The sequence below is a fragment of the Haliaeetus leucocephalus genome, unplaced genomic scaffold (assembly GCF_000737465.1).
Source record: "Haliaeetus leucocephalus isolate CR32 unplaced genomic scaffold, Haliaeetus_leucocephalus-4.0 Scaffold120, whole genome shotgun sequence".
NCBI classification, from domain to species: Eukaryota; Metazoa; Chordata; class Aves; order Accipitriformes; family Accipitridae; genus Haliaeetus; species Haliaeetus leucocephalus.
Genome location: NW_010972556.1, coordinates 3,069,253 through 3,084,206, shown reverse-complemented (window position 1 = coordinate 3,084,206; position 14,954 = coordinate 3,069,253). Strand labels below are relative to the sequence as shown.

Genomic DNA, 14,954 nt, shown 5'->3' with positions numbered 1-14,954 from the left:
CATAACATTCAAAAAAATGCTATCTAGACCAAACCAGAAATAGTACGGAATACAAAATGCAAAGTGATTCAGGAGTTGCTAGAGCTGATACATAAATAACCAATCTCTTCCAGATTAGATGGTTCTCATCTCCCAAGTTATAGGCCTATATTATACCCCTAATTATATTTTAACTTTCCTGTGTTTCTCCTGTTAAGACATAAGTGGTTCCAATTTTGTGAATTTCATGTGCTGTATTATGTAAAAAAAAAAAAAGAAAAAGTATACATATAGATATTTCAATGATAGATGGATGATAGTGTTTGAATATTGAATTAATAGTTCACTTTGAGAAGAGTCTACTCTTGACTTTTGAAAGGAGAAGTAGTAAGCTTGGTGGAAAAAAGAGGCTAAAAAAATGAGCATTGTTCAGCGAAATACTAACAGGTTGATGCATCTTTCTAGCTCTGGACACATTTATTACAATAGGTAACACAAACACTGTTAAGACCTGTCTTCAGTCTGGGACAGTATCCCTTTAAAGAGTTACTATCTCTCAAAAATAGATACTTTTTTCCCCTCAATTAGTCAGATGCACATACAGGTTTTGTGTTTCAGATGTGTTGTCCTTCATGGCAGATTGGGCCCACTTCTTTGGCTCACTCGAGTCAGAAGCTCAAGTCTTACAGAGTTTCTGTGCTGGCCTGCTGAATCAGACTGAATACAGTAATCACATGGAGATTCAAAGGCACATGGAGAACCACGCTGTGTACATTAAAGAACAATACTCTTAATGTCTGAAAATGAGTTTCTCCACTGACCAGATGGGTGACAGAGCTGTGAGACATTGGCTTCAAATACCAAGTTCTTCTGGGTGTTGTGGGGAAGACAGAACCGAGACTGAAAATATGCTGCTCTTCCGTTTCTGCACTCAGCAAGTGAAAGGTCAGCGCTGTGTGAGAAGAAGGGAAAAACAGATAAAGTAAAGAACAGGGTGGAAGAATTAAGAATTAAAAATAAAAATGCAAAAGTCATGAAGGCCTGCCTTTTGCTATATCTGAAGCACTTCATTGTTCTCCTTCAAATCCCCCTTTAACTTTCCATTTCCATTATGCCCACGAAGACCCAGGAGCAGTCAGCCTACGGAAACCACTGGTTATCACACTGCCACCAGTCTGTACTTCCTTCTCTGCCTACATCCATGTGTTGTCACTTCTTTTACATTGTATTCTGCTCTGGAGAGGAATTTTTATTCATTCGGATATTCGCGTACTCGTTCATGTGCCTAAGCTTGTTCCTGCTGCAGTGTGACTTTGATCCACTGTTTGACAATATGAATATTAATTCTAAGATCTAGATGAATGACCAACTATCAATGTATTGCTTTATTTCAGAGTGTTGTGCGTTGCCTTTGGCATCCCAAGCTGAACCAGATCATGGTTGGTACAGGAAATGGTTTGGCCAAAGTGTACTATGATCCTGTCAAAAGCCAGAGGTACGTAATCATGATTAATGATTAGGAACATTATTTTTTTCCCAAATTTAGCCTGATTCTGGGGTTCTGTGATTATGCTAAGAAATGAGGAAAAACTGATTTAGTAACATTTGTTTTGCAGAGTTTTACTTATTTAGTAAAAGTAGAAAGAAAAAAACCAAAACAGTTTGTTTCTGAAAAGTGGCACATTTTCCTCTGGGCTTTTCATGGTGTAATATGCTGGCTGTGCTACCTGAATTTACAAAAACTTTCATTTTTTCATTGCATGAAGTCTGGAGTAAGAACAACCAACCTTTCATCTGATCTCTTGGAGGTTGCTGATATGGTGTTAATAAAAGGATATTTATTGTATTTAGTCATATTTTTGATGTCTTTTTTTTTTTTTTCCTGAAGTAAAAATCTTGTTTAGAAGCATTAGCTTAAACTTCAGTGTCTGTGAAGTAATACTGGAAGACCCAGTTTGAGAGGGGGAAAACCAAAGAAGCACATTCCCATCTTTCTGCTAGTCTTCTCCCCTACCCCCACCTGTCTTGTGTGGATTTTGCCTGTACATCTAATGGAAAGGTGGTAGTGATCCGTCATAAGATGACTTGTCAGCCTGGAATGAAAAGAAGAGGACTTAACTAGTCTATAAATACTTCTTTTGCAATTAATTTGCTTTTACTTTCTGGATTGGCTGGAGAACTGGGGCATACTTCCTTCCTGTCAGCAGAGGGGAAATGTACACTTATCTATACTGAGTGGTATGAATAAGATGTTATTCCCCTATATGCACTCTTCTTTGTTTCACTGGCATCCAAAAACATACTGTGTTACAGTTCACAGTTTCTGAATACTTACTGTGACCTAGACATGTGAAGGTAAACTCTGGTTTACAAGATTATCAGAAATAGGTTTTATTTTTCTGGTCTTTGTCAATTTAGAGAACAAGAGAGTTGGTCACCATTGTTTGGACCCCTCTCCAGGGGGCAGCCTGAGTCTCCAAGGCACAAACCACAAGAGCCCTAGCTCAGTTTTATGCCCAGTTTGTTTCCTGGTACTTACCATGAGGGGGGAAATACCACCAGTTTAAATCAGTCTTGCTGCAGCCAGCCTTATGCAGTCTTTCCTGCTGCAGTGTTCCAGACACCTCTGGTTAGATAACTGCCACCTCTGCTGCTTAGGAAGAGTGCTAGGAGCAAATCATTGCCCATGTTTGGAGAGGAGCGCTTTCAATGTGCACGCTACAAGTGCTGTGGACAAATGAAGTGTGAAATGAATCTTCCACCCTTATTTCCACGTGTCATATAAACTGCTCTGTAACAGAAACACTAATCTCTCTACCCTCCTTCACATGTGCATGGACAGGCAAAGATACACATATTCATGAATATTTAAAGTGCTACATAATTTTGTTGAGACTATGTCTTGAATAAAAAATGGTTTCTGTTTGATATAAACAGACCAATGGAACTGCTGTGTGTTTCCTCCTAGGGGAGCAAAATTATGCGTGGTCAAAACAAAACGAAAAGAGAGACAAGCAGAGACTCTTACACAGGATTACATTATAACACGTAAGGAATTTAAACATATCTTTATAGCAGCATCCTTAGCTCTTTCTCAGGTTTGAAAATATTTGCAGATCATTTAGCTTTGTATTTTCCCCTCTAAAAAGTTGCAGTATATCATTAAGTATTGATAATTGGTGTGAGATGTTTGTGCTTTTTTGTAGGCTTGCACAACCAGAAAGGTATATATTCTGTATGCTCTGTAAAGTTATTAATAATGGTTGGTTTCTAGATTCCGATGCAACTGAAAGCCTGAAAGGACAACTGCCTTAAAACCAAAACAAAATAAAACAAAACAAAAACCTCCAAAATTTTGGAGCTTTCTTAAATCTTCAGTTTTGAATAACTAAATTGGTGAGTGTAGATGGTTTTACGAAGTGTTTTGAACCACTTGGGAACATTAACAGTACCAGTGGCAAAATCAGACATTATAGATAGGTCTTTGTCCTGGTTTCAGCTGGGATGTAGTTAACTGTCTTCCTAGTAGCTGGTACAGTGCTATGTTTTGAGTTCAGTATGTGAAGAATGTTGATAACACTGATGTTTTCAGTTGTTGCTCAGTAGTGTTTAGACTACAGTCAAGGATTTTTCAGCTTCTCATGCCCAGCCAGGGCACCTGACCCAAACTGGCCAACAGTGTATTCCATACCATGTGACGTCCCATCTAGTTTAGGAACTGGGAAGTGGGGGGGGCAGGGAATCACCGTTCGGGGACTAGCTGGGTGTCGGCGGGTGGTGAGCAATTGCCCTGCGCATCATTTGTACATTCCAATCCTTTCATTACTACTGTTGTCATTTTATTAGTGTTATCATTATCATTATTAGCTTCTTCTTTTCTGTTCTATTAAATCGTTCTTATCTCAACCCAGGAGTTTTACTTCTTTTCCTGATTTTCTCCCCCATCCCACTGGATGGGGGGGGAGTGAGTGAGCGGCTGCGTGGTGCTTAGTTGCTGGCTGGGGTTAAACCACAACAGTCTTGAAAAAATTCCAAATGATTTTTCAAAATTTAGAACTTGCCCAGGGTTATATGGGGTTTATATAGCTTAAATATCTCTCTGGCCTCAGGACTATACTTCTATAAGACCTTATGTTCATATTAAGGCTCACTGATGCATAATAGTTGTCACTGTTACTATAAAATGTTTAGTGATCTGCCTTTTCCCAAGGGCAAATTTTACAAGGGGACAAGGGGATTGACTGAGAATTTTGGCCCTCCCCATTAGCATTGTCCTGCGTAGTGTTTCCTCATGTGAAATGAGAACAGTCACACAGTTGTGCTGTCCTGCTTCTTTTCATTCTCTTCCAGTTCCATGGTGTTTGGATTCAGCTGTGTTTTCCAGTAGTCTTGGAAATAGCTAAAACCATTTCTGTAGAACCAAGTAGTTGTTCAGCAGCATAATAAAGAAAAAGAAAGTTTAGAATGAGAAAGTCTGGGCAGTCTTGGTAACCAGGCCCATATCAAGGCACTTTGGTTCTGGGTTCCCATCTCAGGTCCTTTCCAGCCACAGCTGTCTCCTACTTACCTCACTGCTGCAGATGTCCAGCTCCAGGTTTTGAGTAGCTGTGGGTAAAGTAGCAGCTGGCAAAGATCAGGGATATTTATCTCCTTTGGGAGCTCTTCTCAATCCATCCTTACTACAGCCTTCACTATGTCAGCACATGGTCTATTATCTAAATACTTTGTGTGCACTGTTTTTAGTGTTTATACTGTACAGAGCTTTTGTGATTTTTGAAAAACTTTCTGCTTAAAATCCAATGGAACTTGTGTATTCAGTGGCATTTATAAATGCCATTCAAAGATTTGGGTCCCAATTGTGCAAAGTTTCAGATTTTTATCACTGAGGTTTAACTGTTTCTTCCACATCATTTTGAGACTAAATAAGGATGCTTGCATATAAAGGATTGTAAGGATTTGCTCTGCAAATTTTTAAGTTTGTTGCATCTTTTAGAAACTTTTCAGAGGTTAGATGTCTGTCTTTTAAGCTTACAGATAGAACTGGAAACAACTGAAGATCTCAGAAGTCCTTTTGCAAAGTGAACTGACCCCTTTTTCCTTCTCCTTGTCCTCTGTTTTGTTTTTCTCTCTCTTTTTTTTTTTTCTTTTTCCTTCCAACTTCTAGCTGCTCTTTAATATCAGGAATGCTGTTTTAAGGGATTAGGTGTTACTTTTAAAACAGGAATATGCAGTTGAGGTATTCTTCCAACCTTGATTAATCTCCTAATTTAAGAAAGAACATGATTGTGACTTAATATGCACAAACATTACATTTTGGATCATTGAAGGGATTCCACCCCTCTCTGTTTCAGATCCAAGACTGCATCTGGGGTTTTGTCATGCTCTTAGAGTATTAGAAAGCCGTAGAAACATGGAAAGTTCAGAAAAGAGCAACCAATTGGTCACAAAGCTAATGTTGAGAACTGAATGACAGAGGAATAAATTAAATATGCATGAACTGTGCAAACAGTATTTCAGATGAAAGGCTTCTGCCTGAAGGAACCCTGGAAATCTGGCTGCTTTCATCTTTGAAAAATTGAGCAGAAAGAAGCCCTCTAAAGTATACCTCAGTAAACCACTGCTTGGATACAGAAAAACTGGGAGGCTGCTTCTGCCACCTTTTCCATTGCAAGGAAGAATCCCAGTCTTTGTCTTTGTAATTAAAACCTTAAAAAGAAAATGGAATTTCTAACATTTCTTTCTCTCCAAACTGTGACCCTTCAGCCCATGCACTTCCAATGTTCCGTGAACCACGACAGCGAAGCACAAGGAAACAGCTGGAGAAGGACAGACTGGACCCCATGAAGTCTCACAAACCTGAACCTCCAGTAGCAGGACCAGGTAATCTAGGCATAATCATTTCAGACTGTTGTATGCCAAAGGGACCATCATGCTTGGGTCCTACACTCATTCAGATTTGCATTCAAACTGTTTTGGGTGGCAACTCTACTATATATGTACGGGCAGCGTCCAGCAACTGTAAGACATTGGCCTTTGATTGGAGTGCTTTCCTGGAATAAATCAATAATCACAATGTCTTACTTTAATTTATATGATAAGTAAAACACTTAGGTGAATGCAACTCTAAATTAGACTCTTCCTGTAGTATTAAATAACTTCTTTGTATCAGATCACTGTTACAGACACAACACAACACTTCTCTGTTTATATCTTATATATTTTTCTCTAAAATACTCTTTCTTCTTCTTCTGGTTTTTTTTGCTACAGGTCGCGGTGGGCGTGTTGGAACTCACGGAGGTACCTTGTCATCATATATAGTCAAGAATATTGCACTGGATAAGACAGATGATAGTAACCCTCGAGAGGCTATTTTACGGCATGCAAAGGAAGCGGAAGAGAATCCATACTGGGTTGCTCCGGCATATGCTAAGTAAGGAAACGATTAAAAATACAAATAATGTTTGTGGAGGCCAGTGGGAGTTTGGTAAAAATAGAAGACACACATTTTTAATGGTATGCTTTGCCTTTTCTGGATTGCTGCCATGTATATGTAAACCAAGAATATGCCATACCCTTTTATGAAGATAAGAGTTTACAGGAGATTAAATTGTTGAAATTTGACATTTCCATTTTTAACATGTACCTGTCAGTGCTAGAAAATTAATTTAAAGCTTTCTAAGTTGATTAGAATTTAGAATCTTCTCCAAACCAATGTCTGAAATTGCAGTATACCTTTTAATAAGGTACTGTCCCATTGACAAACTGGGATGATAAGTTTTCTAATATGCCTTCTAGTTCTGACTGATTCTTAGGTTAAACCTTCAAAATATTTACTTCATGTTATGACAGCATATTTTACATGATTTCTTGAATGTCATAAGTTTTTATTTGAATTTTTCCTACATAAGGACCTGAGTACCTGCTTGAATTAACTTGGTGTTAAAGGTATAGCAATATTAGATATTGCACCGATAAAATCTCCTACCCAAAATTCAGTGTAAAGAAATAAGTGTTCAGTTGTTGTTACATGAAGTGAAGAGCCTCATCAAGATTATGGTAGTAAAATCTCAGTAATCCCACAGATGGTGACTTACTTAGTTTAAATTGTATGTGTAAGTGTGGTATTTGTGTGTATATGTTACAATGAAAATTGTGCAATATGCTTCTAGAATGCTTTCTACCAAAGATTTTTGTTTTCTAAAAATAAATAGAATTCAGACCATTAAACACATTCACAATAGTACTAAAATAAATACTAAAAAAATGCGTTTCATACTAATAGTCAGAAACTGTCACTTTAAAAATTTCTTAAATTTTTCCCTTTTGTTATTTTTTTTTATTTTTTTTTTTTTTTTTTTTCCCCACAAAATCATCTCTCTAGTATAAGTAATATTTTCAAAATGCATAAGGAAAAAGTTTGGAAGAGATGAAGTAGTCTGCACAGGACAGTCTGCCAATAACAAACTATTTTTTCTTGTTTGCACCCCAGTGTTTTATCTCCTACACTGTATGTTCATTAGTGTTTTACTGACTGTACTTTCTTTATTAGTGTTTAGCTCGTTAGTGAAATAATCACCACCTCTGTCCAGAAATTCAAAATATGTTAAGAATCATAGCTGTTTCTAGTGGTCATGCTTGTTTTCTGACTTGACGTGTTCACAAAGATAGCTGAATAGCTATTCCAAAGCAGCTTGAGAACATCAGTGACCTAGCCTGGCTTTGACTGGGTAGTTAATAAGTATGGCATACTGGTAATTAATAACTATAGCATTTGATGTTATGCATCAGATCAATGCATTATACAGTATCACCCTTGGTACCAAGGAAGGATTCTTCCTGATTCTGTAATATTTGTTGTAATGAATATGCTAAATATTGATTTTTAATTGTTTGAGAGTTCACATTTGCTAGAGGTGAAATTTACTTTGAATGTGTAGGCACCTGGTTTTTTTTGAGATATGCAACTATCCCATCTCAAAAGTAAATACAAGCACACATTCCATCAGGTAGATAGATACCTCAGTATATTTTTGGCTCAGTAACTTCACTGATTGTATATTAAGTTTCATCCCTGACACCTGCAATGTAGTAGACATGAAAGTTTTAAAACATAGCTGTATTACAGAAGGCTTACTGTGTCAGGTGGGCAGATCTCATTACAGTTTCTTGTTAAAGATGTAGCTGTAGGGGAAGAAGAGAGCTGGCTGAGAAGTGGGGAGGATGCAAGTCCAGACTGCTATTAACTTACACACCAGACGGTGATATGTGTGTGGGGGAATGGGACTGCAGCCAACGGCATGCTGCCTTGATGGTTTTGTCAGCTGATAAATCTCATGCGAAAGAAACTGCCGTTATCCTTGCTTTAAAAGCTTGACTTTAAGATGTATTCTATGCAAAGAGCATTTTTAAAATTATTATTGTTGTTGTTGTTACTACTATTGTTATTATTGGCTAAGACACTGCAATGCAAACCATTTCTTTATAACTGTGTTATGTTCTTAGTTTTCAGAAATGGAGGTCTATATTGACAGCTGCAGACCAGTGGTGGTCATAGGTTTTGTTAGCTGCTTGCCTGCACACACAGATAATATAGAAATCTGTGTTAATTATATCCTGTATCTGACTTTACAGGGCATGTATGTTTACCCTGTGTATATAAAGCATATTACAGATGTTCTTATGGATGCATCTTTAAGAAAATATGCAAGTTACAAGTAATTTGTGTAAATTACCACATAATACTGGATTGTAAGCGTGTCCCTGGTGGCCCTGTTGAAACTGGGAGTTTGTAATAACAAGCAGTATACAAACTAGGGAAACTAGCTGCTTTAGCTATAGCATAAGATATACTCTAGAGTTAGGAAAGGTGATACTCTGATACATACTTAAAATTACGTACTGTCTTGAGACCTAAAAAACTTACATCCAGTACATTTCATTTTTTAAAATAGTGTTTATTCTTTTTATTCCTTTATTTCTCTGCTATCCGTTTTTCCACATTTCTTATAGTAAACTTTCACTTAAATATGGCATAAAACTATCCACTGGATATATCTTTTGTTTGACAAGGCTTTTGTTTTTATGTTGTCTAAAGGATGGTTATTCACTTAATAGTTACTTAATTTTCTTCAGTGATTGCTATTAAATAATTTTAGACTGAGAAGACTAAGAAATGCTATTTTTCATAACTAGTTTTCATAACTCTGATTGTGATGACTGGGTTTGAGTTTGTCTGGTCCTGATTCATACTGATTAGGTCATTCTAAATCAGATAACTGATTTCATGCTTTTTAAATTGTGTTTTCATTTCAATAATTCTTCTAAGAAATACCTGCAACATGACTTTTGCTGTTAGTTTAAAAATTGTATGTTAAAGTATTTCCTTTTTGTTGGAGTTAAAGGTGCCTAATTTATTCTCAAAGCCAAATAATAATTTGCATTATGTATCACTTGAAAGTTTTTCCAGGCTTGTTGTCATTACCCTGACCTTTCTGTTTCTCCTAAAATTTGAGCCAGAAAAGGAGGGGGAAGTATGTAAGAGGCAAAAGGATGGGTGAAAAAACATATTCTGCTGAAAAGGGTGCTGGGGATGCTAAGAAGTACATGCTGAATCAGGACATGATAGGTCACAGAAGCCCAGTGTGAATAAAGTGTCAAAAAAGATGTGATCAACACAGGAGAAAAGTCATAATGAATGAGGATAAAGAAAAGATCTTGAGATTTTTCAGGAAAAAGCTTGTTAGAGACCTTGGCAAGAGCTGTTCCAGTGGAGTGAAAGGAAAGGAAGGACAGATTGAAGATTTCAAGTAAAGAACTACAGGAAAGGAACTTGAGGCATCAGTTGTAAATGTTTGAAAATTACATTCTTTGTGAGCTGTTTGTTTTAACACAGCTGTACAGAGATACTATAATGACTTCAGATGTCCCTCTGAATGATCAGCAGGAATTACTAAGCATTGTAGCTGGGAACCAAATCAGGCCCAGATGTAGCTCCCTTCTGTACCATAGGGGAGGTGGGGGTGAAATTTCCCTCCCCACCAGGATAGATCAGAGTTCTTAGAAAATGCCTTTCAGTTCAGAAATGTTGCCCCTGTTTTGCTGTCTTTGTCATTGCTGCTTGTCACAGGCAAAAGGGGATGACTTGAAGCACCAGCCTGTGGCTGTGGCTGTGCTGTGTTCACTGAACTTTTTCTCAGTGGCAGTACCAGTGTGTGAAGTGTTAGTCATGTAGTAGCTCAAGTATCTTTAGCTGAAGAAGCAGGACTGAATAGGGTGTTTTATAACAGTGATTTTGCTGGCACTGTTGGTATATTTAAGCTAAATCTTTTTTGGAAGTTGGTAATTTTGAGAGGGAAGCCCCTGAGAAAGTCTTTTTTCTTTGTTTCAGTGCAGTATAAGCACAAATTTCAAAAGTTACTGTGACAGGAGTCACATGCTGTCATATGCAATTGTCATCTCCAGCTGGTTTAGCTGTAGCAGTATTTTTTTAGCTGCTAGTCTATGAACCTGAGATGTCATTGAGCTATTGGATCCCTGAAAGGTAACTAAAAAAACCAACTCGTAACCAGAGGGATTATGGTGACTCTAAAGCAGTCTGCATGGCCTCTGGAAATTTTTTAGGGAGCTGCTTAGCTGAACAAGTTGAAAACCACTGAAATAAAGAGAAGCATGCAGTATGAATAAATCATGTTAGTTTGTTTTCCCATTTTTGTTTGCAGCCTGTTAGTGTAACGCACAATAGAAATGCATTTGTCAGTGTATGAGATACTGGTTTCAGCTGACAATCATGTGAAAACACAGGTTCATAGAATAATTTAGGTAGGAAGGGACCTCTGGAGGTCATCTAGTCCAACCTTCTGCTTAAAGCCTGTTTGCTTAGATCAAGTTGCTCAGGTCCAGTTAAATCTGGGTTGTTCAGGGACTTGCCTAGCCAAGTTTGAGTATCCTCAAGGATGGAAATTCCACAACACCTCTCTGGGCAGCCTGTTCCAGCAGTTTGGATGGCAGGCATAGTATGCCCTTGCTAAATCCATGCTGGCTGTTCCCTGTGACCTTCTTGTCCTTGATGTGCCTGGAAATGCCTTCCATGGAGATCTGTTCTATAGCCTTCCCAGGGACTGAGGTAGGCCATCCTGTAGTTCCCCAAATCCTCATTTTGCCTTTCATAAAGATGATGAAGTTTGCCTTTCCTAGTCATCAAGAGACTCCCCCAATCTCCATGACCTCTCAAAGATGATAGAGTGTTCTTGCAGTGACACTGATTGGCCAGCTCCCTCAGTACCTTTGGATCCATCCCATCTGATCTCACAGATTTGTGTATGTCCAATGAACTACGTACTCCCTGTCTATGTCGTCTTCTTCTGTTGGTAAAGTCTCACTCCCTCCGAAAGACTCTGCTCATAGTGTAGGGGTCTTTGGTGACCTGAGAACAGACCTTCTCAGGGAAAACGGAGCCAAAAAAAGCACTGAGTATCTTGACCTTTTCCATATCCTATGTTAGTGAGTTACCTGCCCCATGGAGCACATTTTCCTTAGCATTCCTTTGGCTGTCAGTGTAGCTGTAGAAGCCCTTAGTGTTGCCTTTGACATTTCTTTCCAGTTTCAACTCCAGCTGAGCTTTGGCTTTCCTAACTCTATTCCTACATGTTCACATAATGCCTTTGCTCCTCTTGGCTAAGGCTGTCCAGGCTTCCTCTGTGTTCTTCTTTTGGGGGGTTTGGGATTTATCTCAGTCAGAAGATCCCTGTGCATCCATACTAGGCTTCTGCCAGACTTTACTTTCTGCGCATGGGACAGAATGTACTTTGAGGAGGTTGTCCTCAAAGATCAACCAGCTCTCCTGGGACCCTTTGCACTCCATGGCAGTATCCCATGGGATCTGCCAAGCGGATCCCTAACAAACTGAAATCAACCTCCAAAGTCAAGGATAAATAAAATTGAGAAAGTTGATGGGCAAAAAGAACACAGCTTTCCACACGTGTTATTTAGCCCTCAGAAATAAAAAAAAATTGTAGTAAACCTGTTCCAATAATTTTGTATAAATATCAATCATGCAGCAAACTCCTACTACACTAGCAATCTCTAGTGCAATTACTAAGCAGAACAATTAGTGTTTAAATTAAATGATCACTGCTGATAATACTGTAACAAAACTAGTGTTTTCTGTGCTTATATCTTTAAAATGGTCAGGCATGTGGTTACCCTAGGTGCCCCAGTTATAGCTGTGTAGCTTGTGGAGGTGGAACAGTTTACATTTCAGTTGAGCTGCTGCTACAGCCATTTCACAGTAATTTTAAAAAACGAGAGCAAGCAGCCTTGATTTCCTCTGTATGTTTTTGCTTTAGCTGGTTACTGCTAGATTATGCTAGAATTCCTTTTTTTCTCTCACCCCACCCCACCCCCAGCTTTACTGAACTCAGCAGCATACTTATATTAGCTGAAGTCTGTAACTTTTCTCTGTGCCCCTCCTATCCTGGAAAATATGTACGTAGGTTCTGCTGTTTTTTTCACAAATTAAGTCATTCTTCTTGGTTGGAAGTTTCTAACCACAGTTATGACAGTTGCAGGTTTTGTGGTCAGAAATGATTAGTTGTGTTTTGCTAACAAGCATCTCAATGCTGACCTGATGTGATCCTATATGGCATTTAGATACCTTTTGTCTATTGTAATAAAAGGAAGGTACACTGTTAAAATGGGCTTAATAAACTTGCATCAATATGTTTTGAAAAAAGAAGATTCCATACATTCTACCTCTTCAGCAGCTAACAAAATCCAGTATTTTGGCCAATAAAGCCTTCATCCCTGGTGTCTGTTTTGGATTGAATGATGATTTTTTTTTTTTTTTTTTTTCAAATCCTCCTTCAGTGATTGGTTAAGTAGAGTTTATGTAACTATATTCTAATGAAATTTTTAATTGAATTTTTTTTTTTAATCATAGTTCTGCTTTCCATGGAGAGCAGAATGACTCATCTAACTTCCAGTAGTGTAGGTCCTCATCCAGGTAAAAGATCTGACGTAATGAGATGTACAGCCTGCTCCCATGGATGATGTGCTAATAGAGTCCTGCAGTAGGACCATCTCTGGAACATCTTAGTATACTCCTCACATCCATGGCAAGTTTGGAGGATGAAGGAGAAGGCAGGCTGATAGAAAGATCCTGTATATAAGGGAAGTTGTCTTTGACTAGTTTTGGTGACTTTAAATCTATTTTGTGCCACATATTTAACAAGTGAAGAATCCTGCTCTTCAATAGCTGGTGGCTTGCTATTACTTTTGGACATCAGTGGCAACATTGAATTATGCCTATTGTGTTAAGTAAGGCAGATGCAATTTTGTTAAGGTTTATGCATTTGTAGAGTCTGTCAAATAACAGTTGTTACGGTAATAGTGCTTCACATCCTTAGACTGCTGTAAAAACATTAGTTAATACATTAATGAGATGATGACTGCCTTGGCTGCATTTTATACTTTGTTGTGTCTGTTGTAACGAGAAGTTGAGCACAGCTAGCCTCAGAAATCTAGTAGTTTCAGCTCCACAGTGATTGAGAATTAGGCTGGAGAAGGGGGACCATGCAGTGATTAAAGTGTAAAACAGGGGAACTGAATGTCCAAACAATTTATTGAAATGCTACTTGATACTGTGTTCGTTTAAAAAGTAATCAATAATTATTTTTATAAAGTTTAAGTGTTATTTAAAATACAAGTAAACAGTGGAGGATAGATACCGTCAAGCTTGACTGTAGGATACACTGTGTTCTCATATGAAGATCATTAGGTTTTTTATGTTACGGTAGTGCTGGATAAAGTCCCTGGAGGAGAAGCTGTTTTTTTCATGCATAGGTTAAGCCAGAAACCTGGCTTAGCTGTTCTGTTTTCACTTACTCGCTGCTGTCATACTACAGTGTATCAAAGTGGAGGTTTCTTTTTTTAAAATCATGGAATGAGAAGACCTGTGGCTCCATTTTTCTAGCATTGTATTGAATTGATCTGTTCCTCCCTTCTACCTTAATTTTATTCATGGAATACACAGATAATGATTGTGAGCTGATAAGGAAATAATACTTGCAAAAGATGTGTGTTTGTTATGCTTGTTCTTTGCCTGAGAGCTGCAGGTTTCTTCAGTTCTTAGGTTAGTTGATAGTTTTATGTTGAAAATGAAAAATGGGCAAGTCTAGGATGCTCTTTTTTTAAATATGGAAGGGATGCCATTTGTTTCTAGTGCATGTCTAATATAGTTCCTGGTAAAGAATTGTAGTGTGACCATTATTTTAATCTTTTTAATATTTTGTAGAACGCAGCCAAAAACAGTTTTTGCGGAAGTGGAACCAGAAGATGATGAAACAGACAAGCCAGAGTGGAAAAAACGTAAAATTTGAAAAATTTGGCTTAAAGAATAATTTCAGAGCATTTGAAACAAAGTGCAGCATTTATTTCTTTGCTTTGGGTAGTGGATCAAAATTTGAAAGTAAAAATTGCTTCAGTTCATAAAACTTGCTGCAGTATAAAGAGGGATTGTTGTATTACACTGGACTGTGGTCCCACATCTGAATTTTGTAATAAGGAATGAATTATATTGTGCAAAGAACTCCTCTCAATGTCAGTTATTTAGCTTTGTGATTTAATTGAAAAAAATTTCTTTATAAATAGAACTCTAGTGAATTCATTATATTGCCAAATGTTTTTTTAATTACTGCCAACTTTACAAATGCTGTGTCATGACAGTGTTCAATGATTTCAAGTATATAAATGAAATGATACAGTTTCTTAGACTCCTTTTTATTTTTTCTAGTTAAGATGTAACAAATTACTCCCTTTGTTACAAGTGTAACAAAGTTTATACTTTTATTTAAATTAATTAATGTGGAATAATCCAGTTTAGTTCATTTGTGTGCTCACACAGGTTCCAATTTAGTTCACACTTCTGTCTGATTTTTGAAAATACATTTTCTAGTATCTATCCTTATTTGAATGATGTT

At 37.6% G+C, this 14,954-nt stretch overlaps 1 protein-coding gene across 1 annotated transcript in view; it reads left to right on the top strand.

The window, feature by feature from the left end:
• WDR70 (WD repeat domain 70) overlaps positions 1 to 14,748 on the top strand; it is a 142,740-nt gene extending 127,992 nt beyond the window's left edge. The window contains exons 14-18 of the mRNA XM_010585826.1: positions 1,374 to 1,474; positions 2,948 to 3,027; positions 5,743 to 5,859; positions 6,247 to 6,409; positions 14,270 to 14,748. Coding sequence (XP_010584128.1) covers positions 1,374 to 1,474; positions 2,948 to 3,027; positions 5,743 to 5,859; positions 6,247 to 6,409; positions 14,270 to 14,354 — 546 coding nt within the window. The 3' untranslated portion in view covers positions 14,355 to 14,748. The remainder of the gene's footprint in view (positions 1 to 1,373; positions 1,475 to 2,947; positions 3,028 to 5,742; positions 5,860 to 6,246; positions 6,410 to 14,269) is intronic.
• The last annotated feature ends 206 nt before the right edge of the window (positions 14,749 to 14,954 follow it).